At 39.8% G+C, this 24,616-nt stretch overlaps 2 protein-coding genes across 2 annotated transcripts in view; both read right to left on the bottom strand.

The window, feature by feature from the left end:
- Positions 1-22,280, bottom strand: part of nup93 (nucleoporin 93) — a 31,455-nt gene extending 9,175 nt beyond the window's left edge. Inside the window, exons 1-6 of the mRNA XM_017465906.3 lie at positions 22,136-22,280; positions 20,174-20,362; positions 17,623-17,740; positions 4,662-4,724; positions 3,399-3,527; positions 414-488 (exon numbers count right to left, since the gene is read on the bottom strand). Of these exons, the coding sequence (XP_017321395.3) occupies positions 414-488; positions 3,399-3,527; positions 4,662-4,724; positions 17,623-17,740; positions 20,174-20,352 (564 nt within the window). The 5' untranslated portion in view covers positions 20,353-20,362; positions 22,136-22,280. The remainder of the gene's footprint in view (positions 1-413; positions 489-3,398; positions 3,528-4,661; positions 4,725-17,622; positions 17,741-20,173; positions 20,363-22,135) is intronic.
- Positions 22,281-23,495: 1,215 nt separating this feature from the next.
- Positions 23,496-24,184, bottom strand: mt2 (metallothionein 2). Its single transcript, NM_001200077.1, is given in 3 exon segments — positions 23,496-23,887; positions 23,968-24,033; positions 24,160-24,184. Coding segments are annotated over 3 exon segments (183 nt in total). The 3' UTR covers positions 23,496-23,795.
- Positions 24,185-24,616: the final 432 nt, after the last annotated feature.

Here is a 24,616-nt window from a genome sequence, read left to right as displayed (position 1 = left end):
TGGAATGTCCACGCAACAAGTTATTTCCTGTTGTTATCACTTATGTTCTAACAGCTACAAACAGTCATTCTCCTTTTTTCTCTTGAAGTACATAAGCCCAAAAAACAAAAACAAAAACAACACACAGCTTGTCATGTTAGAGAGGAACCCTAAAGTTACGGTTACAAATCCCTGACACTGGAGACTCCTTCCAAAAATGCTAAATAAACATCCCTTTACAGAAAACGCCATATCAACAATTATTTTTAACCTGTTGATGTGGAACTGTTGTCAGAGTTATGCTGTTATTGAAATTTAATCATTATTAAAATTCACCTTACGACCATTCAGATTTGAGATTTCCAAAGCGCTGTGGTACAGAAATAATATATGTTTTTAAAAACAATATTCAAATACACATGCAGTGCGTTCACCTGTCGCCCGTAAGCCACCTCCACACTGTCCAGAGCGCTGCGTCCAGGAGCTCCCATGTCACTTATAAAACTTGGCTGTGTGGAGGAAAAAGAACACAAAAAAAAAAACAACAGTAGGTGGTCTGTTTAATTTATTTGCATGTAGACTTCCACACCAGAGACAACACTAAAGTGCTGTGTATTTGAAGCTGTGCATGGTATGAGGGTATGAGGAGTGCAGGAGCTGCGTTATCTCGCTCTCTAATATGTTTTCATGTAAACACAATGATCAATGCAGCATGAAATTCACTGTGGAGAACATAACCCACGCTCGAGTGCACATCGTTCAACAGCGCTCGTGCGTACACAAACGTATGCCTTAGGCCAAACAAGAATTTACTTCTTCAAAAGAGTGACAATTTGTCTGGATGAATCACATATCTCAGAGTATAAAAGGATTATACAAGAAGTGTGTTGTTTAAGAAGGAACAGACTGCGAGCGTCGGGGATGCTCCTAGCACAGGAAGTGAACAGCAGGCCATACATGGAAAATTTAACTGCTAATTAATAATTAAATGCGGTAGAGAAAATAAATAAATAAATAAAAAAAAACACAAGCACACATGGCCTCAAAGGAAAATGAAACAAGGCAACATCTTGAATGTTCTGGTAGATACAAGTGTGTATGTGTGTGTTATGATGGAAATTTTAAATGACATGATTTAACAAACATTAATAATGCCGGCCAGACTCAATCCAGGTCAAAGCAAGGGTGCAAGTGAAATACATTACTGTGTCCACTTTGTGAATCCCTAATGGCAGCCATTTTAGGAGTCTATGGGTGTGTCCGAAACATACAAAACGCTGCATTCACATGCGGCATGTCTGATTCAAGAGCCTGCACTGAGCGCTGTCTTCTGAGATACTTTATTTTGGCCGGTTTTTTAAAGGCACAACACGTGTATACTTCAGGATCCTACATAACCCATGTGTCAGTTAACAGCAAGTCGTCAAAAGAGTCAGCGTTATATGGTGTCAGAAAACACAAGGAACAGGGAGCAGTTTGTGGACAAAAAATGTAATTTTTTATTACTTTAAATTGTATTTCTGACAGGTAATACCTGTTATATCGCTACTATTTTAATACTCATTCTATCTCCCCCGCAACTGTACTTTACTCCATCTAACCTAACCATTAGTGTATGTTGGTTTCTTAGCAATATGGTCACGTCCGCTGCTTTCAAAGGGCGTCTCAAACCATTTCCTTACTGACACTGTGCTAAGTGTCAAAACGTTGTCTTTTAATGGCACTGATATATAGGACAGCGTAGTCTGCAAGGCATCAAGTTACCTGCCTTCTGCTTCAGACACACCCAACCTCCAATCATGCTGTATGTAGGTAGCTAATAACACCATCAGAACAGCATAGTAATAACAATCATAGCGTATCGTATCATAAAGGCCAACAGTTAACACGATCTGCCAGCTCGACGTTAGATTCGTTCGTGTTAGGTTGAAGAATGGAAGATTTTAGAACGTCATTTCATGACTAAATTCATAATGTCAATATGTGCACGAACCAAAGAACGAGCTTTTCTCCAACAATTCGTCATTGTTGTCTGTTCGGGTGAGACAATTCAGCTTGAGAAAAATGATACCTTTGTATAGAAGGTAGTGGGGCTGTCAAATTATTTTAAAAAATCAACTTGGATTTTAAATGATCCTATAACTATACATTGGCATAGAGCAAATGCTAGCAGCATCACTACTCTTTGCAACACAAATTACAGAAGGCAAAAATCGTGTTGCTTTTGTTTAATCATATTATTATTATTATTATTATTATGACAATAATTTGTCCTTGTTGATATCCACACGTCAAATTATCTTCAAGAGGGTTTTTTAATTATTATTTAATTTATGCCTCCAACATACAGTTGGGCTAAATCCCAAATAGTGTCTTTTTCACTAAACACGTTTACTGCTTAGGATATAATACTATAATGACTATATTATACAATAGAGATACACCCAAGGGAAAAAAGAGTGACTCCAGTAAGAAAATTAACTACTTAATTACATGCATTTATTTAAGCCTTTTCCTAGGAACATAATGGACTTTTAACCAATAAAGTTTAGGAAATGCATGACAAAAACTAAAACATGGAATCTTAAACGTTCAAACTTGAGTAGTAGTCAAACTAGTTATGTTCGGACAGCTGTAGAAGACAGCACATTAGAATTCAAATGTTCTTCAAAGCATCGCTTGCCTTCACATAGACGCAGCAGAAATCCAACGAGAGGTGTGCGTGGGACTGTTATTTTAATCCCACTCCCGCCCACACCCGAAGGAATCCAGGCCACACACATCAAAAGGCTAAAGGACATACACGATATGGTTAAAAGTAGGTGGACACCTGACTACCACACCCATATTTGGTTCTTCCCCAAACTGTAGCCACAAAGTTGGAAGCACACAACTGTGTAGAATGTGTTTCCCTTCACTGCGACCTAAACCTGTTCCACATGACAACGCCCCTGGGCACAATGCAAGGTCCATAAAGACATGGTTTGCCAAGCTGGGAGCAGAAGAACTTGAGTGGCCGGTATGGAGAGGTGAACGAGCAAATCACCACGGCCACGCCCCCAAATCTAGTGGAAAGTCTTCCCAGAAGAGTGGAGGTTTTTAAACAGCAAAAGGGGAGACTGAATCAGGAATGGGTATTGGTGTGATTGACAGGTGTCCACAAACTTTTGGCCATATAGTGTAATAACACACCATAACGACCTAAATGTACTTCTGAATGAATCCTATTTCCAGCACATTTTGTTACATATTCAATGCCATCACTGCATGCAAACGCTATATGTGGTTTGAAATTAACATTTTACCAATGACTATGTGTGTGACGGTCTGAGCACTGGTGTGTGTGTGTGTGTGTGTGTGTGTGTGTGTGTGTGTGTGTGTGTGTGTGTGTGGGCACGTGCTCATGCGTGTTTATAGACCTCCAGATCCTGGCTGAAGTCCAGTGCATCCTCGCCTGCTCCCAGTAGGGTGTGCAGCACTCTCTGCTTCACCTGCTCCCACTGCACCAACATGGACTCGCGATGATATTCCTCCGCCAGCAGGAAAGTCTGAGAGAGATGGAGATCACGAATGAAGGAGGAGAATGAGAAAGACCAAAAAGCTCTATTGAAGAAATAGGTTAACTACCACGCGATGCGTTAAAAATAGCCGGCAGAGGGAGATGGGAGCAGCCTGGACCTGTGTGTGTTTACAGCGCACTAAATACCGACAGCCGTGGCCTCACAACGATCGCCGTTTCCTACTCCATTCGGGCCAGAGAAAAAGAAACTGAGAAAGCTCAGCAATGTGCTTTCCTGTCTAATGGAAGTGTGCCACTAACTGGGTCTGCCTTCATGCCTGCTACAGATTTAGCATATACCCTGATTGAAGAGACCTTTTTGTCCATTTCACGCAATCCCGAAGGACCGACGTGTGGTAATTGCGAGTGCTCTAATTAAAACGGCTTCTGAAACTGCAAAGGAAATCTTTTATGGAACAGAGTGTGTTAGAGGTGGGAGGGGGTGTGTGGGAGTGGGTGTGTGTGTGGGGGGGGTTCTGCAAGGTGACATGTTACCACCAAGTCGAGGAAAAGCTCAGGAGCGCCAAAGACACATGAAGGATTTGATTAGCTAGATTTTAAGCAGGATTCAGTCTCAAAAAAACCCCCAAAAACCCAACAGAATAGCTTGAGCTGTTCTGAATCATCCTTATCATTATAACATTTTAAGAAAAGATACCAGCTTTGCTAAAATTACTTCCTGCTTACGGCAAATAAATGTCTAACGTGATACTTTTTTTCCTGCATCAAATGCGTCTCTATTACAGACAAGTAACAGAGATCTCTTACCCTTCCTAAATCAGACGGTTTAATAGATTAAGTGGGGAGATGGAGGAGATATTGACCTGGCAGAAGCCTTCTGATTCACTGAGGGATAATGGCTGGTGGGTGCGTCCTATTTTTACTCCACTGAAAGCTGCTGAGAAGTTGCAAGTAGAAGAGACTGGCTTTGACATCACGCCTTCTCTAGTATAAAGTAAGATGGGGTTTTTTTTTTTCGTGCGTGATGCTGCAACTTAGTGGCCCCGAACCCTTTTTTTTTGTCTCAGCATAGGACAGACATTATAAATGCAAAGAAAAATAAATATAGATTCAATATTTGTGTGTAGATAGATAAAATGACTGAAGTGAAGCGGAGACTTACCCTGCGGCGAGACTCCTCAATAGCGGACAGAAGTGCATTGTCTCGCTCGTTCTTCAGAAAGCCCTGGAAAAAAAAAAAAAAACAGACACGGCCTGGAGGTTAAATGTGCTGCAACCTACTTTTCCCCTCTCAGCTTACAGAGCACACGCCCTCTCTCTGTCTCTCTCGCCTTACTTCCTCGAGCATCTTCGTCTTCCGAGGCACAAAGACGTCAAGGGACGTGGAATTGGCATCGTTATCAAAATTGCTGTTTAAATGTTTTTTTTTTTTTTTTACTTGAAATCGACACATAAATCGCTATAATGCAATTCCATTCTTCTAACATGGTGGCGCCAGACTAGCTTCGTTTACTTCGGTTTCAGTCTAGAAGGTTCTGTTAATGCTGTGCACTTTCGACAACCTGCTTTTTACACGCGTTCGTGTATGACGAGCCACCCACAGCGTGTCTAATTGATATTTGCAAGAGCGTTACCACAAAGCTTGATTCGGGAGATTTTTTTTTTTGCAACCTGTAAACCAGTTCCATCTGCTCTGCTAAACATGATAAAAGGTTATTGCATAAACATCTTATAGTTTTAATATGACACCGGACACTTATTCTCAAGCGTATGAGTGTGTGTGTGTGTGTGTGTGTTGGGGTGGGGGGTGTTTTGATATGTCAGTACACCATACATTAAAATATTCTCCATTACCTTATTATTAGTTTATTTTTCACAAATCAAATCAATGGAACTCACACCGGTTGCAAGCTACGCTTGATGGGACGCAATGATTTCTGAATACAGAAAGAAGATCTTCAAAACTTGACAATGAACAAGCGCCTGACGCAGGCACTGAACATACATCCTTGCTCGCTCATTTCAGTGAAACCCTGTCTGCTGTGACTGGAGACAGGAAAGGACTCTTTGCAGACGAAACGAGCACATTCGCTCTCAGTGCCGAGCCGCACACTGGCACCGAACAGCCATCTGCAGCACACACACGCACAGTGGGGGTTGGGGGTAGCAGGGTACACATATCTGAGGGGAAGTTGACAATGGTCAGCTTGGAGGTTAGCATAAAGAGCATCAGAATGCAGCTGGGTGGGGCTGAAGGATGAAGCGTTTCCAAAAACAGCGACACCGTGCGGCGGCGGAAGCCTTGAGGAAGCCGGTAGACGCCGATTGCATTTTCTAGAACGAGGCTTTTAGTACAAGATACTACCTATAATCTCATTATGTCTCACTCTGTCCTCTGAGTCATACCAATATACGGAATAATGTCTTCTTACAAAACACCACACCCTTATTTAATCGCATTATCGCTTCCTTTAACCACATTCTCAACGGCCCAAGAAGTACTTCCCTTTACACGTCTTCGATCGCACCATACGGCCTATTGGCGCCTGTATGAACTCATCTATTCATTCTCCATCCTGTGACACCTCAGGAAGCTTCTCTCACCCTGCCCCCTCACTACCCTCTGACTTCTCGAACCAACCCCAATACCCTTTTACCCCCCCGGCCCACCTTTGATAGACAGCTGCAAATGAGGACCGATTTACTGTGACCTGGGATACCGAGGAGTGGAGCGCACGAGATGGGTGGAGGCGGAGCTTGCACGGTTCTCAATCATTCTAGCCTGAAACAAGAGCAGTGAAGCTCACTGCTGGTTTTTTTGGCCAGTCATTTCTTGCTCAGTCATCATGGTCTTATCCGCCACCTGACCACAGGAGACTCTAGCGCCACCCGCTGTTCAGAAGGGTCCTCCACAAAGGAACTCCACTAATTCATCCACTCTAAAAGCCTGCAATTTATTTTTGCCTTTTACTTTTTTTAAATAAACACACTGAGGCTTTGGTCATACCTTAAAGATGTAAATGGCCTATATGGATATCTTGTATCTATTTTGCTGGTTTTCTAAATCAATGTTAATAGTATCAGGAATCATTAGGACTTGTATTGCGCCGTGAATTTTCAGCACGTATGGCTGGGGTAGATTTGTGCATTTGTCAAAATGTGCAATATCCGATGATGAGGGGAAATTTTGTGTGGCACACAAAGAGAGCAGTTCCCACCCAGACAGCCACGCACTCATATAGGGAACTGCACGTAGGTGGAGAAAAAGGACATACAGTAGTAACCACTATAAGACGCTACTCAGATTTTCTGGAACATTCAGTATAATCTACATCTTAGACATGCGACATATTTAGATTCAGTAAGGTTAGAAATGTGCACATTTACAGAGCTGTAGTTCTACAAATCCATTATAGTGTGTGTAGACTACGTGTCGTTTCTGTGGACCGCAGTTTGGACAAATTGCATAGACACCGTCACCCTTTAACCTATATATATATATATATATATATATATATATATATATATATATATATATATATGAGTAAAGGCATCGTCACACATGCAGCAAAAAAAATAGTCAAATAGTCAAAGATATAATCCATCCATGCAATCATGCTCTTTATCTGCACTGTTTAATTTAACGAGAAAAGATTCCCCCCCTTTCCTGCCATTAGCACTTGACCAAGAAACAATGACCAAGACAGGAACCCCACCCTAATGCCACCACTTCCTGTGTGTCCATCCAGCCTTCATCGTTATCATCATCGTCCTCATTATCACCATCGTTATCATTACAAGACACAAGGTGAAAGGTGTGGAATCTACATGATGCGAGTGTTTCGATTGTGAATCGTATGTGCTCGCACTGAACTCGTGCAAAGTGTGCAAGCATGTATGGATGTGTAGGAGATACTTACTCACGCCATGCCTCAGCCTGTCGGTGTAGGTGCATATAGCCTGGAGCAGTGCGTGGCTGCACCCAACACACTCTTTCCTCTTCCCTAGCTTTAGGAAGTTGGTCAGCGCCATTCTGGGGCGTTTTCTGACCTCGCTCTCTGCCGGCACACACTCTTGGTCTGCCACGAGCGCCTTCACACCCCGTGCCGGCCCAATGGTCTGAACCCAGATATGTGCCACGAGCAGGGTTCCTGTGGGCTGCTTTATTGTCGGAGAAGGACCATACCAAGTCTGCGCATAGACAAGGGGGGGATACCGAGGAGGAGTGATAATTCAGCCTACCACTCTCCATCACCCATCTACCCCTCCCTCTTCCCTCCAGCATCCTTGCCATCCTCCTCTTTCAGTCTCACTCATTTCTTCCTTTTTTATACATCTCTGCATCCTTCCTTCTCCCCTCATCCCCCCCCCCCAAAAAAAAACTCCCCCTCTCTTAGCGCAACGCAATTATGGTAATGGATTTTTTTTCCTCCCCTTTCCTGATGGCTTCCGACATCCTGTCTAGAAATTGGGCTAATAATCCTCTTAAGAGTCATGTTTAGTTAATGAGAAGAGTGCAGTGGCTTTGGAGCGGCTGGCCAGGCCAGGCACGAGCGCATGTACAGCTATTTCACCCTCATGAGCTAGAGCAGCTGCATCTATCACAGTGTGTTAGCAGACAACAGGGGCATGCTCTCAGAGACAGAAAGGAAGAGAAAGCAGAAAGCAGGAGAGCAGGAAAAAGAGTCGCGCAATTCACGACTCTGCCATCTTGATGCCACAGCGAGAAGTCTTCCCATACATCCCACTCCTCGCTCAAATACTGCTACGTGCTCGTTCCGCCTGTACAACCTCCACTCTTCTCATTTACAGAGAAAAGCAAAATCGCTATAGGCCTTACATTCTTCTTTGTCTCCCTACAGTATCAGACAATGGCCATGCATCATCACATTCATATAGATCTCAGCCTCATTCACAGCTCTCCTCTCGTCCCAGAATACACTGAAGTTTTACAGTGAATTTACCAGAACACACACACACACACACACACACACACACACACACACAAACTTGTGCTCACACATACACACGCAGGGAGATATAACCGGCTACGCCTTATCAACAGTGTATGCTTTCTTTGTCTTGAGACAAGCAGCTCAGCAGCCTTAGAGAGAGCAGCACAATGAACAATAACTTAACATAAACGCAGCACACAATAGCTGTATAGCTGTCTGACATCCTTAACCCCCCCAACACACACACACAAACACACACAGCATTCCTCAGCATGGCATCTGTAAGAGAGCCATATTCATTATATTTCATAGATAAGAGACTTTCAAATGACTCTATATTAAAAATGATTATGTTATTATGAAAGAGACATCAAATCAAAAAAAGACACAGTCCACCTTGGGAAAAAAAAAAATCTGACACTGAGACTGCGAGAGAGTAAGGGGGAGAGAGAGAGAGAGAGAGAGAGAGAGAGAGAGAGAGAGAGAGAGCAAGCTTTACTGCCAGATGCTAAGTGCACTTCCAGTAAGAAGCACACTCTGCCAGGCCCCACCACAGAAATATCTAGGCTAAGAAGGGAGGGAGGGAGATGCAGACTTGGGTGAGGGAGGGGGCACATTGAGCCTTCAGGATGCAATACAAAGACACAGGGAGATCAATACGCTAATATGATGAGTCGACAAAACTCGTTTCGCTCATGCTGTATTGATAAAAGTGCACGCCTAGGATGACCCTTTACAAAAAAATCAACACATTTACAATGAACATGTAGACTATGACTGACAACTGTCTGTGATCCTGCTTGGAGTAATAGGACGAGATCCTATGGGACAGACGGAAATGAGTCTCAGAACTAAGTGGTTAGCAGGACACAAAAAGCATATACGACACAGGAAGGCAGACATCTTCCTTGCTGTACTGAAACACGTTCCTTCATGAAATCTTACATTCCATGTTTAAAGACGCAATAATATTTTTATTAGTGGTTTTTATTACTAGTAAAAATACGTAGAACATGCTAGACATAGTTGTTCATAGTTGTTCAAGCAGCAGCATTAACACAAGCGTATATATCATGGTTGTGAAAACCTGTTTTCTCAAAACCTGGGCCTTGTGCTCGTCTGCGTTTACACAGGACTCCTGTCGGTCTTTATATAGACACTCCCCTAATGCCCAGTCATTCCACCTGCTTCTCAGTCTGTTCAAAAAGAGAAAAAAAATGGTGGAATCCAACAAGAGCCCAGTCAATCCCTCTAGGATTCAGCGATCACACAAATGAATGCAAAAGCAAGCAAAATCTACAATATTCGGAGGAGCTTGCGATTTTTCAAAAAACATTTCTGGGGATTTGGGCTGAGATGTGTCACGCGACGTCATCATGATGCACATTCAGCCAAAGCCCTCTTCGATTCACGTGTGTATAGCTAAAAGGTCTCATGTACCAACAAACATCACTGCGAACTTTTTGTGCAATTGCAGTTTCATCAATTCAAGAAATTTTCCGAAAAAAAAAGGCATTAAAAAAAACTCAAGTCGCATCGCAAAATTTTTTTAAAAAGCCACAGCAAAATCAAGCATTTTTGGTCACAACGATCACAAAATTTTTTGTTGCAAAATCCTGTACGGTCTGTGCTCAGTGCAGCAAGATACTTTGACTGAGAGCAAAAAAACACAAGAAAGTGTATGTAATGCTAGGCAACTAGCCATCACCAGGCCATTACAAAATAAAGCAGGACAGTGAAGGTACTTCAGCATTTTTTTTTTGCAGCAAATCAGCATGAGGGCAGTGGCGGCTCAATGGATATGGCTCTGGGTTACAGATCAGAAGGATGGGGGTTCAATCCCCAAGCTGCCTCTGTTGGGCACTTGAGTAAGCCTTTAACCCTATGTGCTCCAGGGGCACCGCATCATGGCCGACACTGCGCACTATGCAAAAACATGGCAGTGGTCACTTGACGGTTAAAGCTCTGGGTTACTGAACACAAAGCTGGGGTAGACTTGCCACGAGATCATAATTTTTCACACCGGTATGGTATCCCTAGTTCATACTAGTAATATGCTATGGGGAAATTTTCGCTTCTCAATAGCCTACACAATAATGCAAACTTTGATTTATATTATTTAACAAAATATGAAAATGAAACTGGAAAAAAGTGACATCAAATTAAATTGTGTTGTTTTTCACCAAACCTCTAATACAGGAGTGTCCAACCTTATCCGGAAAGGGCTGGTGTGGGTGCAGGTTTTCATTCCAACCAAGCAGGAGCCACACCCAATTCCAAATGTTTAATGAGTTGATCTTGGCTTTTAATAGATTCAGGTGTGGCTCCTACATGGTTGGAATGAAAACCTGCACCCACACCAGCCCTTTCCGGATAAGGTCGGGCACCCCAGCTCTAACAACACGCCAAACAGCAAACATAGTCTTTGTATAAAACAAAGATGCCAAACAACAACTACTGTACAAATGCCTACGTACAACAGGGCTCCTCTTTTAGGAATCAAGCGCTCGGTCATTTCGATAATGGTCTCCGTTTTGTCTTCTAATGCGGCTAGACAGAGAACTTCCCGGAGTTCTGTTTAATATTTTACACACGTTTGTGCTGCCCCTCTGACATCGCACAGTTGTTCCTGCCTGTTAAACGTGACGTCTTCTGTCAGCGTGCGTGCTACGCTGCCTGTGGAGATTTGATGCGTCTGTAAATAACTTTCAATGCGTTCGTTTAATTTAACTAAGAATGAGCGGCAGGCTCTTCATTAGTCGACTATACATTATTTAAGACCGTTCTATTCGTTAGGATATTGAGATACGAACTGCTGTTATTAAGTAAGTTTCATTCATAATGTTTACCCCTTTAGACTGGTATAAAATGCAATACCTGTATGATCCCTCATAATGGGTATGACCATAATGGGTTAGACCATATACCATGGCAAGCCTAGCTGGTGGTTCAAGCTAGCTAGCTCACGAGAGCTCATTATACAGAGAAAAGCAGGACAGTCAAGGCCCGAGTTTCTGAACAGTAGCCCACCACCAAGCTGCCACTGTTCGGCCTTTCAGCAAGGGCCTTAACTCTTTCTGCTCCCGGGGCACTGTATCATGGCTGACCCTGCACTATGACCCCAGCTTACTAACAACATAACTGTTCAGATGTTGATGTATTTCACCTACCTAACTCTTAGAGCTCCAATCTTGACTAATCCTGACAAATTTAAAATGAGCAAGGTTCATGGAATTTCCTACAATTCTTCTTTAGCTTATGATGTACTCCATGAGCTGTGACTAAACCCTACGCCAGACGATTTAATGCCGTCTGTCCAGTCACCACTGTGTCATTCCATGACTCAACTTCCAAGTAGTGGGACTAATATCTGGACTTGTGTGTATACACACACACACACACACACACACACACACACACACACACACGCACACACACACATACATATCACCCAACATGATTGTTCAGTAGTTCCTTCTAAGAAAAGCATGTAATGCCAATCTAGGAATCAAAACCAAGAAGACATAATTTATCTACATGTGTTTGGAAGGAGAACAGAACAGAAGAGCTCACATCCCACTCTGAAGTATTTTATATAATTATGTTAAAAAATACTCCTGGCAACAGTGGTGACTGTCAAGGCAGCAAATGCTATGTCCTAGTACCGTGTCCAATAACGCCCTCTGGTGCACACACAGTAGATTAGATGAGCACTGAGTAAAGGCTAGGCAGAGAATCTACACCACAGAAGCCTCTAACAAAAAACAAACAAAACATCAAAAGGAATTAAAATTATTGTGTGTGATATTTGAGGCAATAGATTGTGTAGCAGATGTACAGCTGGCACAAAAAGAAAAATAACAAAGAAAAAAAAGTCACATCCTCCAATAGCAGCGCCTTATTGTACAACTGCATGAACGTTAGTCAGCATAAAACTGAACTGTCAATTATTGGTCAGAATTACAACACTGACACGCCTACGTACCACGATGACCACTGCAGGGTGTAAAGGGTTAAATCTGCGAGAGACTTGGCGAATTGGTGGAGAGTTTATTATTTTGCTAAAACAACATGCTCCAAAGTGTTTTAGTCCTCTTGTACAACAACAAATTGTCAACATTACAATTTTTACTGATTTAAACACACAACACGCCCTACTTTTGATCAGTTTTAGTTACAATTGCGTGCCCTGTGTGCGCGGAGTTTGCATGTTCTCCCTGTGCTTCAGGGGTTTCCTCCGGGTACTCTGGTTTCCTCCCCCAGACCAAACACATGCGTCGTATTCTGAATGGCCTATTCTGACTGGCATTCATTTTCTGTAGTGTGTGAATGTGTGTGATCTTGTGTCCTGTGATGGGATGGCACCCCGTCCAGGGTGTCCCCTACCTTATACCCAGAGTCCCCTAGGATAGGCTCCAGGTTCCCCTGCAACCCTGTGTGGGATAAGAAGTATAGAAGGATGGATGGATCGCCACAAATTATCGGCCCGTTGTTTTTACAAGCTCGATTGACCTAGATATCTCCACAAAAGAAAAATATTTTTTCCTTATGATAAATGTGTTTTACAGTTATTTAGTGATAAATAGAAGGGCACGGACGATGAGGCGATTGACAGGTTTGGAAATCACAATCAAGCCCCATGCAAGCACTTTCCAACATGGACCTGAAGCTCTGGACAGTTCTGGAGCAAAGCCACGTCTAACATGGCTGCTGTAAACTGTACAAACAGTCCCTCAGTGTAGAGTTCTTTGCAGTTTTTCCTGGTATGTTGCTCATTTTGATTTCTAAGCTAGCTTGTTGTAATGATATTATAACTAGCAAACCAAGAGTAAACGAAGTGTGAGTAAACAAAGTGATGGCAACTAACACCAACAACTAACACATTTCATAATGTTTACCGCTGACTGTACGACATTAGCAAACACTCAAAGAAACTTGGCACAGTTAGTCACTCCTTTTTAAAATGGACTCCACAGACAAGACATGAGAGCACTTCTCCATTCGGATGGATAACTTACTGCAGGCGTCAGAGCCAGATGAAAATCACTGACAGCAGCAATATTTTCCCCCTCAAAGAATAGGTTTTGAGTGTACATGTGGACTGCTGTTTACCAGAATGTTTTCAGTTGGTACCTTAACATAGCTACTCCTACTTATATTACTTTGGTTCAAATATTGGATAATGTCTGCTAGCTAGCAAATGTTAGCTCAGTCAGTCATGATTCAAAGAAGGTTGAGTGTAGTGGAAGTTACACACTTGAAAACACCACACACACACACACATACACACACACACACACACACACAAAATAAATCAGAAGAAATGTAGTGCTTGATTCAGAGCTTCCAAGAATCTTGGCATATTTGGGTTTTGATTCTGTGGATTACCGTTTCCTTTTATAAACAGCTTTCTTTATATACAAGTTGCATTGTAGCAAGTTATGTTTACGACAAAGATGTAGTCTTGATGCATTTGACATCCGTCAAATGCATAACAGATGGTCCTAACAGATGGTGTTTTTTGTTCGTCAGTTTAGTGTGTATTGCCATAATAATACAGATATACAATGGATTACTAACAGTTTAGTGGTCATTGTTGAAAACCTGTAACCTCCTGTGCATGTAACCTTCAAAAGTAGTCTTCACAGCACACACCTTCACACAAATGTCCTTCACTTCACTTCACAAACCTTCACACAAATGTCCTTTTTTTTTTTCCCCCAGAAAGTTTTCTGTTCAAAAATGTTAGACATTAATTGCCGGTGGTTTTCCTGAAAGGTTCCTTGATGATAAGAATGCTAAAATTTGTGCCATTACAACAAGTTTCTCTTACAGTGTTATATTATTTGACTGATTACTTGCAACCTTGCAGGCCGGGCAAAGGCTAGCATGTGCTTCATCAGAGACAACTGAAGCCATCAACCACATCTTTTCGACCTGCTGCTCATGATGCTCACAAGGTAGAGTAACTGCCCTCTTCTGTATACACGAGTTCACAGAAACCTGCAATTGGCGTCTGGTGTTGCGCAATTGGTGTCACTTTGATTGACAGGGAAAGGAGTAATAGCACCCCTCTGAACCAGAGAACATGGAGAATTTCACGATTGTGTGATTCACACATGTGATCTCCGAACTACAGAGTGAACGCTTTTCGTTTCTGTTGTTGTTGTTCTGTTCTTTTATGATGTATATATTTATTGATGTATACTAGGGCTGCAACAACCAATCGATGAAATCGATAATTAACATAATTGACAAGGAATTTGATTATGGATTAGTTGGGTCTGTGACATGACTATGGATAACCCTCTCAGTGACGTCACTTCACAATGGTGAAAAACGCATTTCTATGAATAAAACACGTGAAAAACAGCGGAGGTCACAGAGTGAGTTGCTGCGGGAAACATGCATGATCCAAGTCGTCCAAAATATGAGAATGTTTTATATTAAGCGCTTCAAACAAACTCGTAAGTGTATTAACTAGAGCTGCAACAACTAATTGATAAAATCAATAATAAATCGATTATGAAATCGTTAATAATCGATTATGAAAATCGTTGTCAACAAATCTCATTATCGAATAGTTGGTCTGCGCGAAGAACATTTACTCATTACTTTACTTCTGTTCTGAAAACATGCTTCATAGAGTAAATACTAAAGTTGTTTCCCAAATGACATACTATACACTTACACTATGCAATACCTTTTAGTAGAGTGTTTCTAAACGGGGGTGGGGTTGGTCAGTGGTGTAGTTGCAGGGGGTCCATAGGAATGTTTAATTTTTTTTTTAATAATATTATATATTTTTTTGTTAAATGTATCAAAACATATTCAAACGAGATGTTTTAAAATGAATCAATTTGGTTATTCGCAAATTTCACGTTAGTTGAGCTGATCGTTCATTGATGGATTTATTTACAAAAGAAATGATAATCGTAAAAACCTGAGTGGTAGATAAGTTCAAGTATTGCATTGATGGATAAAATAAACAAAGGATAATTCAGAGTCAAATTAAATGTCACACCAACAATAAAATGTAAAAAAAAAAAAAAAAAAAAAAATCAAACCTTGAAATGTTTTTGTAGCCCACTAGAAAATGTATATAAATAAATATTTTAAACCGAATTTAAAACAATATAGATTCATTAAAAATAAAGCAGAATGTAAACCACTATACTTTCAAACACGTTATTTGAACCAGTTAAACTGTTTCATGTAGATAATCTCGACCAATTAACACCATTCCACATGCAGATCCCGCCTTGATTGACAGGTGACAGCGGGAGAGTTTTGTTTTATTGCGCAGACGGCACACACAGTCAAAGCGAGGAGAGAAAAGGAGACAGAAAAACGAGAAAAAAGCCTAAATTATAATTATATATTATAAATAACCATTTGAAAGAGTGAAAACAAAAGGTCGAAACACTACTACTGCCAGTTGGAGTGCTGAGGAACTTCAGTGTGCAGTTTTAGCCAACGTGAAACTTGTTTATACAGGTCAGGTGTTTTGATTCCATGGGAAGAAGCTTTACAACAATTTTTCAACAGTTTGATGGCGAGCCACCCAACCAGAACCACTGTGTCTTGTCACTATTTTTATTTTATATTATTTTGGTTTTTCTGCAAAGGGCTACAACTGAAAACACTCTAGAGGAGTGCCTTCATTCAGAATAAAAGAAATGGCAAAGACATTGAAAAAGAGATGTGATTTTATTTTATTTAAGTTTTGTTATATTCCGTGTATATATATATATATATATATATATATATATATATATATATATATATATATATATATATATATATACACATATTATCTTAGGCTTAACTTAGAGGGTGCACCCTAGGGTAATATATACGTACTGTACATGCTTAATTTCACTCACTCTAAATTGTATATAAATCATTCTATAATTACCTTATCAGTTGTGCCGTCACTGTTATTGTTTCAATCCACTACCCTTTAGTCTTCTGATATCTGGTCTACACATCATCTATATAGTACATATTTAATATATGCTACATTTTGATTCAATTTTAATGGTAAGATTATTAATGTAAATATTAATAATATAAAGTAACATATATAGAAATAACTGTTTAATACATAGCCTATAATCGTTGTGGAGTGAGGGGGGTCCTTGTGGATTGTTCGAAATATGCTAGGGGTCCAAAGCTCACAAAAGGTTGAGAACCACTGGTCTAGAAAGGTAATATCATCTCAAACATTAGTTTACTAGCCTGAAAGTTTGCCCCCCATCCAATTAATCGGACAACTAATCGATTATGAAAATAATCGTTAGTTGCAGCCCTAGTATTAACGTGGCGTGTCGTGTCAGATGCTGCGACAGATGCGTGTGCTGTTTAATGTGTTCCAGACATGTTTTCTTCAGGGCAGAAATGACATTTTCACCTTTATATCCTTATCTGTAAATGTTAGAAATTAACGCCACTATTTCCATTTTACATAAAGACTCCTCTTGACAGTGAGTGAGGCTCCGTTAAACTCCACTGAATGAGCGTGAGTCCATGCATCAAACAAACAGCGCACGATAGAAAGGAATCACAATAACTCTGACTAAAATATTCATTTTGATCAAATATGTAGTTTGATGCTATATTTAGAAACAAAAGTAATTGTGTTTTTATGAGAGCGGTAACTGTAATGGGGTTATAACATAATTGTATAGAAATGTTAGAAGTGTCATACATTTACAGAATAAAGGAACATGTTACCGTGTTCAGATGAGTGAATGTGTGTTACTGCAGAACATTCAACCTCTTACCAGTTAACACTTAGTGCTTTTGTTTTTCTTTTTTTATAATTTTTAATATAATGAGTTAACTTCTGCTTAAAACTTGTGGACAATCAATTCTTTTTTTTGTTTTCAAAATATAATGTTAATTTTTAAAAAAATCCTTAGCACAATGTATAGCGTAGCAACAAAGATACATTTAATACCTTTTTCATATCCTTCAATTTGCACAATGCTTGAAGGACAACATTGGGCAGAATGTGAAATAACCTGTTTTTTTTTGTTTTTTTTTTAAAATACAGAAAAAAAAAAATCGGCCATTTAGTCCAACTAATCTATTAATCAAAGAAATAATCAACAGATTAATTGATTATCAAAATAACCTTTAGTTGCAGCCCTACATTTGCCTCACCTGAATGTCTGCGTCTTTCACTGGTTCCAGTGGCTCGAAGGTCGTTGCTGCACTCAGGCTCTCCAGGCGCTGGGAGATGTGAAAGATGTCCAGTCCTCTAGAGCCCAGGAGAATTGAGCTGATGAGGAAAAGAAAAGAAAAAAAAAAAGATATACGAGGTATATTAATACATGATTCCATCAAAGCCAGGATCATTTCAAGACACTGAAGTGAGTTAAATGGTTATACACAAAAGATTTTGATGTACTTCAAACATTCAGTAAGTTACTGCATCCCTATGAAATGTGAAATCATTTTCTCATTATTTTAATACTTACATATTATAGGATCTGCAGTTTTCTTGAAATTTTAATATTGTATATTGTTTAACACAATATCCAACATGACAGAACATATTAACAATTGTGTTTAAAAAAATAAATAAATAAATAAATAATAATAAAAAAAAGGCCTTTGGATTTTTTTCCCCACTGTAGGTTTTTACAAAAATGAGCACCTCTGATATCCAATGGTTATATAGGATAATCCACCTCTTATATCCAATAGTTATTAAGGATAAGCCACCTCTGAAGGCCAATAGTTGTAAAGAGAAGGGAAAAATATATACCGATGGTAATTGATAAATATAATTCATACACCGTGTCAGAGCTTCTGAGGTAAAAGGTGTTGCAGCTGAATAATGTCTCCTTTATATATATTAATAATCATCATCATCTGCTCTCGGAAAAGGTTTGTTTTAACATAAAATATTTTAATACCGTCTTAGGGTCATCTGCATCATTGAGTCATAAAGAAACAAGATCTTGCATAAATAATTTGGGCTAGAGCTAGCCTAATTTTTATTACTTTTACATTTTAAGTCAATTTTGTCATTTGGTTGATTAAAAAAGAAAATTCTAGCAAACAGACACACACACGAAAAAAGGGGATTGGATACATTTATACCTGGAACTCCCGGAGCTGTTAAGTGTTGCTGGCTAATTAGCTAATGTCACACTAGCTGTCAGTTAATTCTCATGGTATTATAGTGCTCAAATTTGCTCAAAGTCAAGGCATCTCTGATTTCTGGCAGAACTTTCAGGTGTGTTTTCTGTGTGTTTGCCCCTTGCTCTAACCTGTAACTTTCCAGTCAGTTTAAGCTGAACTGGTCACCAGGAATAATTGTGCAGTTTCAGAGAGTATGTGATCACTTAATACCTACAGAAAGATTAATACCAAATGAAAGTGTAAAACTGTTAAAATTACATTTAGCCCATGTCCTGTATATTTATAGTTCTGTGTATTTATTGTCCTGCACTCGTCTCACACTTGTGTATTTGCACTTTATGTAGTCTTGCGTACTGTTGTGTGTGGCACCATGGTGATGGAGAAACGAAATTTCACTCCACTGTATACAAGCTATGCAGAGCAATGGCAATAAAATCCCACTTGATTTTCCTTGACTTGAATAATAAGCTCTTCTAACGCAGTTCAGTTACACAAAGGGAAATTTCAGCTCCAACATGATTGCAGTAAGTACTGAATGGTATTAAGTCTACTTTAGGAAACCTGATAGAAAAACAAGAATTTTCCAGTAGATTGAACACATTAAAAAAAAAAAAGGCAAAACAACTTTAGTAATTGTATGACTTTTAAATTTGACAATAAAGCGGAAAGTATGCTTCACTTTTTACGCGTAAGCTAAGAACATCGTACAGGATGCGTGATGCAAATTTCGTCATCAGCAGAGTATGCGTGTACATGAGTACATGCACATTTAATTCTTTTGCACTATTTAGTTGTTCCACAAGGGGGCAACAGTGACTCGGGGCCGTTGATTCTCAAGGTTGTTGAAAAAAAAAACGGAATAAACGGACGGGACGGAAACGAGTGCAGGTTAGAAAGATCCCGCATTTGTATAATTCTAACCTTAGTGTATAAGGACTTGTTTACGTGTGCTAATTGTGGCGATAGATTGCCCAAGCATTGTTCTTCATGTTGTTGTGATTCTTCCTCGTTGTTGTCCTTCACACTAAAAGACCTGCTTTACTGCTCTATAATGACTCTTGCAGGACAGGAGGGGTAGTGCAAATTGTCATAATGCGCATGTGTCGACCGCCTGCGTACGCGTACATGTCAAATGGTGTATACTTTGACAGGCTATGCGTACAACTGTGCGTATATGCTAGCGTGCGTATATGCTAGTGAACGTGTAAAAAAAAAAATATTTACGTATACCAGAGGCTTAAACATCAGTTAGGAAAACCATAGCATTAAAAAGAAAGCCAGGAAAACTGCAACATAATCACACAGATTTTTTTTTTTTTTTTTGCACTAAATGCTCAGCTTAATTATGACTGCATGCATCTTTTATACAGAATGTGGAACTGGTTTGTAGAAATTAACTTAATTAAGAGCAAAATCTTCCAGAGTGACATACACTTATGGGCAGAAGGACAAAAGAAGAAAAAAGAAAACAAAAACATATGCTATAACTGTTAAAATTACCGTCGTGTGGTATTAAAATAATAATCAAAAGGCGAATAAAAGGGTTGAACAGATGCACACTCACGCTTTGACATCGGCCGTGTCCTGTGAGGTCCTTGTGAGGGTGCGAGAGCGCAGCCTTTCTCCAGCCTGCTGGATCTCCTGAAGATTGCGTTCGACGTGAGGCAGCTCGGACACGGCCTCGGTCTCTGCTGCCAGCTGCTCGGCCTGCTGCAGCAGTTCCCCAAAGCCCTCGGCATCCATGTCCAAGCACCTGAGACTCGCAAAATATCACAGAGTTTATAAGCATGTGTGCACCTGCTAACCCCCTTCACAGCCTTACGTTTCACACTCTGTAAGTAACAATAACTAGTATAAATGCAGAGAGTATGTGTAGTACTGTTTTAGTACAAGTTACTATCAAGTGTCAGTATTATTAAGCCTGAAGCTTCAATGACTCTCTGTCGTGCATAGTGCAATAAGAACAGTTCTTCCATATAGGGTTGGACGTGTAAATACTCTCGGTCAACCGCTAACAAAAGGTCTGTGAAATTTGCTCATTTCCTATGTGGATTTCTTTGTCTGAACATAATGCACATTTGAAAGATGCTTTGACAGACTCACTATGCAATATCAACAGACTTTTCTCAGATATCAACTGTTATATTTATATAACAGTTACAAGCTCTGACTGAAAGTAGATTATTCAGTGTTTTTATTCCAACCTCTAAAATTGTAAAGCTTTTTTTTTTTTTTTTTTTAAAGACGTTTAAATTTTTTTCACTACTAAATTGATTGCATACATTTTTCTGTTACATCTTTTCCCTACAGACGTTAAAAATAAAAGTATTAAATCCTGTTTTATTTACAGTTTCTTATACGGCTGGGTTAAAAAAAACAAAAAAAAACACGATTCTCCGATTTTAATCCATCTTCAATTTAACAAAAGGATATCGCGTCAGGAAATCCCTGAGTTGATTCTTAACGCGTGCTTTACTTGAGAGGACGTGAATATTATCTGTCCTTCGCCTCTCGTCCTCAACACGTCGCCATCTTCCGTGTTTTGAATTTTGAAAACGGTTTTATTTCTTAAACATGTTTCAAGCTGTTAATGAATTTCACTGTTGCACATTTACAACGTTTTTATTATTTTTTCAGTAATATGCAGTGTGCAGTTTGTGCTTACCTTGTGTGCGCTTTACACATATTGATGATTTCTTGTTTGTTACAAGAAATGTTTGTTACTCAAATTAAAAGTAAAAAAGTCATTAAACATTACTGTGTGCATCCTATTCTTAACGTAAATGTGTGTTTCAGTAATATAGTCAAGTAGGAGTTTTCAGTTACCAGCATTTATTTTAAAACATAGATTCCATGTCTGAAAAATGAACATTTTAAATGAAACATTGATAACTAAAGTATATTGAATCGAAATTTAATTGAATCAAACCCACATAAATAAGAATCGAATCAGCAAATTGCTCCCAATACCCAGCACTAGTTTCTTAATTTAAACTCTATTTTTTGCATGTCGTTTGTTATCAAACTAATATATCATGATACATATTGTGCATCACAGAAATACCGTCAAGTATCACAATACAGTATTTTTTATCATATCGCCCAGTACTCAACTGATTCATTTTATTTATTTTTAATGAATGGTTTACACACTTCACAATAAAAGCTGAAATGACACAGGGAGCCTCTCGGGCTTCAGGCTTTTAGTGAACTGATTCCTAACACATCTAGTCCGGCTAAATAACGTTAGTTAGCTACACGGCTACGTTACTCGGCTAATGTAGATGTTGTGGAAACGGATTTATTTATAATATTGTGCTAAAATATGGAAAGAAAACTGAAAAAGATGTCACAACTATCTACATGCCTGAATGTATGAATGAGCAGCCCGGCTCGTTAGCTAACTACAAACACACGGGCTAGCTGAGCAGTTAGCCTGCAGGAGTCCAGCACGCGTCATGACAGGAAGGAAAGCACCGGTGTCCGAGAACAAGTAACTCAGTCCGAGTCTGATCGTTTCACTTACCGCTTTATTCCCAAAATCCGTTAAATTGCGAGGGAACACTCAAACTAGTTGTTTTGACAGTTTAGAGCAAGAAGCGCCGCATCCACATTACTCCAGTTTCACTCCCGGGTTCTGTACACCGCCGCCGCTGATTGGCTAATTCACCCTGCTGCGTCACGCGGCCGCGCTTTCAAAATAACTTTATTTAAAAACCCAACTATACAAACATTGGACAGACCTCAAAATAAACGTTTTTTTTTGTTTTGTTTTTTAATTAATAGTACATTGAACATACAAATCATCACATTGCAAAATAATATTAAATATTAACAAACAATACATTTGCACAATAACTGTGGCCACAAATGTCTTTGTACGCTATAGTACTGAGATTTCTTTTAAACAATTTTACTGAAATTTATACAAATTTTTTTTTACAATTATATAGTATTTACATAGCCAATATATAACATACGAATAGAATCCCAGACTGAAGAGTCTTTAAACCAGGATGCCTTGGTTTTTAAGTCGTCTTAATTCTTTTTGAATGTCTTTAAAAACATCACTGGATATAAAGATTTGTTTTAAAGTCATTCTAGGTCTTGTTTTCCCCAGAGATTTCCCTTCACTGGAACTAAGAGGCCCAAACCTGTTCCAGCATGACAGTGCTACTGTGCACAAAGTGAGCTCCATGTAGATGTGGTGTGTTAAGATTGGAGTGGAAGAAATCAAGAGGGCTGTACATAGGCCTGACCTCAAACCCCACTGAACACCTTTGGGATGAACTAGAACACTGACTGCAACCCAGGCCTCCTCACCCAACATCAATGCCTGGTCTCAGTAATGCTCCTGTGTATGCCCTTAACCCTCAACTGCTTAGCTGTGTAAATGAGAAATGTAAGTCACTCTGGATATGGCATCTGCCAAATACCACAAATGCAAGTGTAATTAAAGTTCTAGGCATCTAACCCATCAATAACACAAATTAGACACAAAGCACTTAAAACCCCCAAAACTTCAAAAATTTAACACAGACTTCTGCAGGCTGTTTAACCCACCATTTTTAGCTCAGTTTCACACCTCTTTGTTACAAAGGTGGAAGAGCTAAAGGTTTGCCCCCCTTCTGCAAAATACCTTCTTAAATGTTTGAGATACTGAATGTAGCTTGGACCTCTAGCATGCTGTAGCCTCAATGGAATACACTCATGTGCGTGAGTAGGTTTCAAGAATCTCCATTACCAACTGCTTAGAGCAAAGCATTTGTTTACTCCTAGCATAAAGACAAAGTGGTTCCTCTGTAGATGGCAAAGCTACCATCAAAAAGATATGAGGCACAATGAAGGATAAAAGTCACACTGGTATAAAAGTAATGGGCAAGTGATTGATTCAAGTCATCATTTATTATACATGAAGTTATGACAGTTACATGTATGGTTAGTCCACAAGTGTCAAAAACCCTATTTGCCAAAGCACCTCCTCTTCAAAGGAAGAGAAGGCCTTATACAAAAAGGAGATGACATGAGAAAAGTCATTAGAGACAAAAGCAACAAGTTTGACAAAAAAGGTCACTACCAAGGACATGTACTACTGATACTATTCATTGGAATGTCCACATAAGGAGAAACCTACATGCTACAAGCTATACAAAAGACGAAGTAACATGGAGGTAACGTTGGAGTCTTCACTGGCAGCACTTGGAATCGCAGGTATCACCCTTGCACACGCATCCAGACGCACACTTACTGCAGCCAGAAGGGCAGCAAGAGCAGCAGCCTGAGACACAAAGAGACGTGAGTAATTGACAAGTCATGAACTAAAGTGGGATTTCATTGAGAAGTTTAAAATAAGCTTACTTTTCTTGCAGCATGCACACTGGCAGTTTGAGCATTTGCAGGATGTACCGCAGTTGCAGGTTCCAGCTGTCACGAGGAAGAACGCAGTATTGTTAACAAGGTATTTATTCACGAATTCAAGACACTGCTAAAACTAAACGAGAAGGGAATGATTAAAATAAAAATAAATAAAAGAAGACAACAACTACTTACTCTTGGAGCACTCGCAGGGATCCATTATCGTCTTGGGAATAGCTCGTTAAGCGTCTTGGAGTCGTGTAGAAGCTTCTCCGTGGTGGTTGAAGGTTGAATGTGCTGTGTGAACTTGCAGGTGGTGAATTTATAGCACGCTCATGAGGTCAGGACGAGTGCAAAATCAGAGGCTCCGCCCCCAAACACACTGCACACGGCTGCACACTCATTCACTGACACAATTACGCCATCTACACTGGGTGCAAACCCTCAAACAATAATTACACACGCCTCCCCCTAAATCAACACCTTTGTTTATATCATTATACACAAACCCTACTCTTTCTGATCAGCTTTCTTAGTTTCAGTTCAAAAGCTCACCTGAGTCTGTTATCATGGTGGGAGTTTATGACCGCGTTGTGGTGTGTCACTGAAAGGCTTTTGTTTTAGTTTATTCGTGAAGTTAGGAAATCAAATA

The sequence above is a fragment of the Ictalurus punctatus genome, chromosome 4 (assembly GCF_001660625.3).
Source record: "Ictalurus punctatus breed USDA103 chromosome 4, Coco_2.0, whole genome shotgun sequence".
Lineage (NCBI taxonomy): Eukaryota > Metazoa > Chordata > Actinopteri > Siluriformes > Ictaluridae > Ictalurus > Ictalurus punctatus.
The sequence above is the reverse complement of the archived record's forward strand: the minus strand, read 5'-3'. Positions and strand labels throughout refer to the sequence as shown.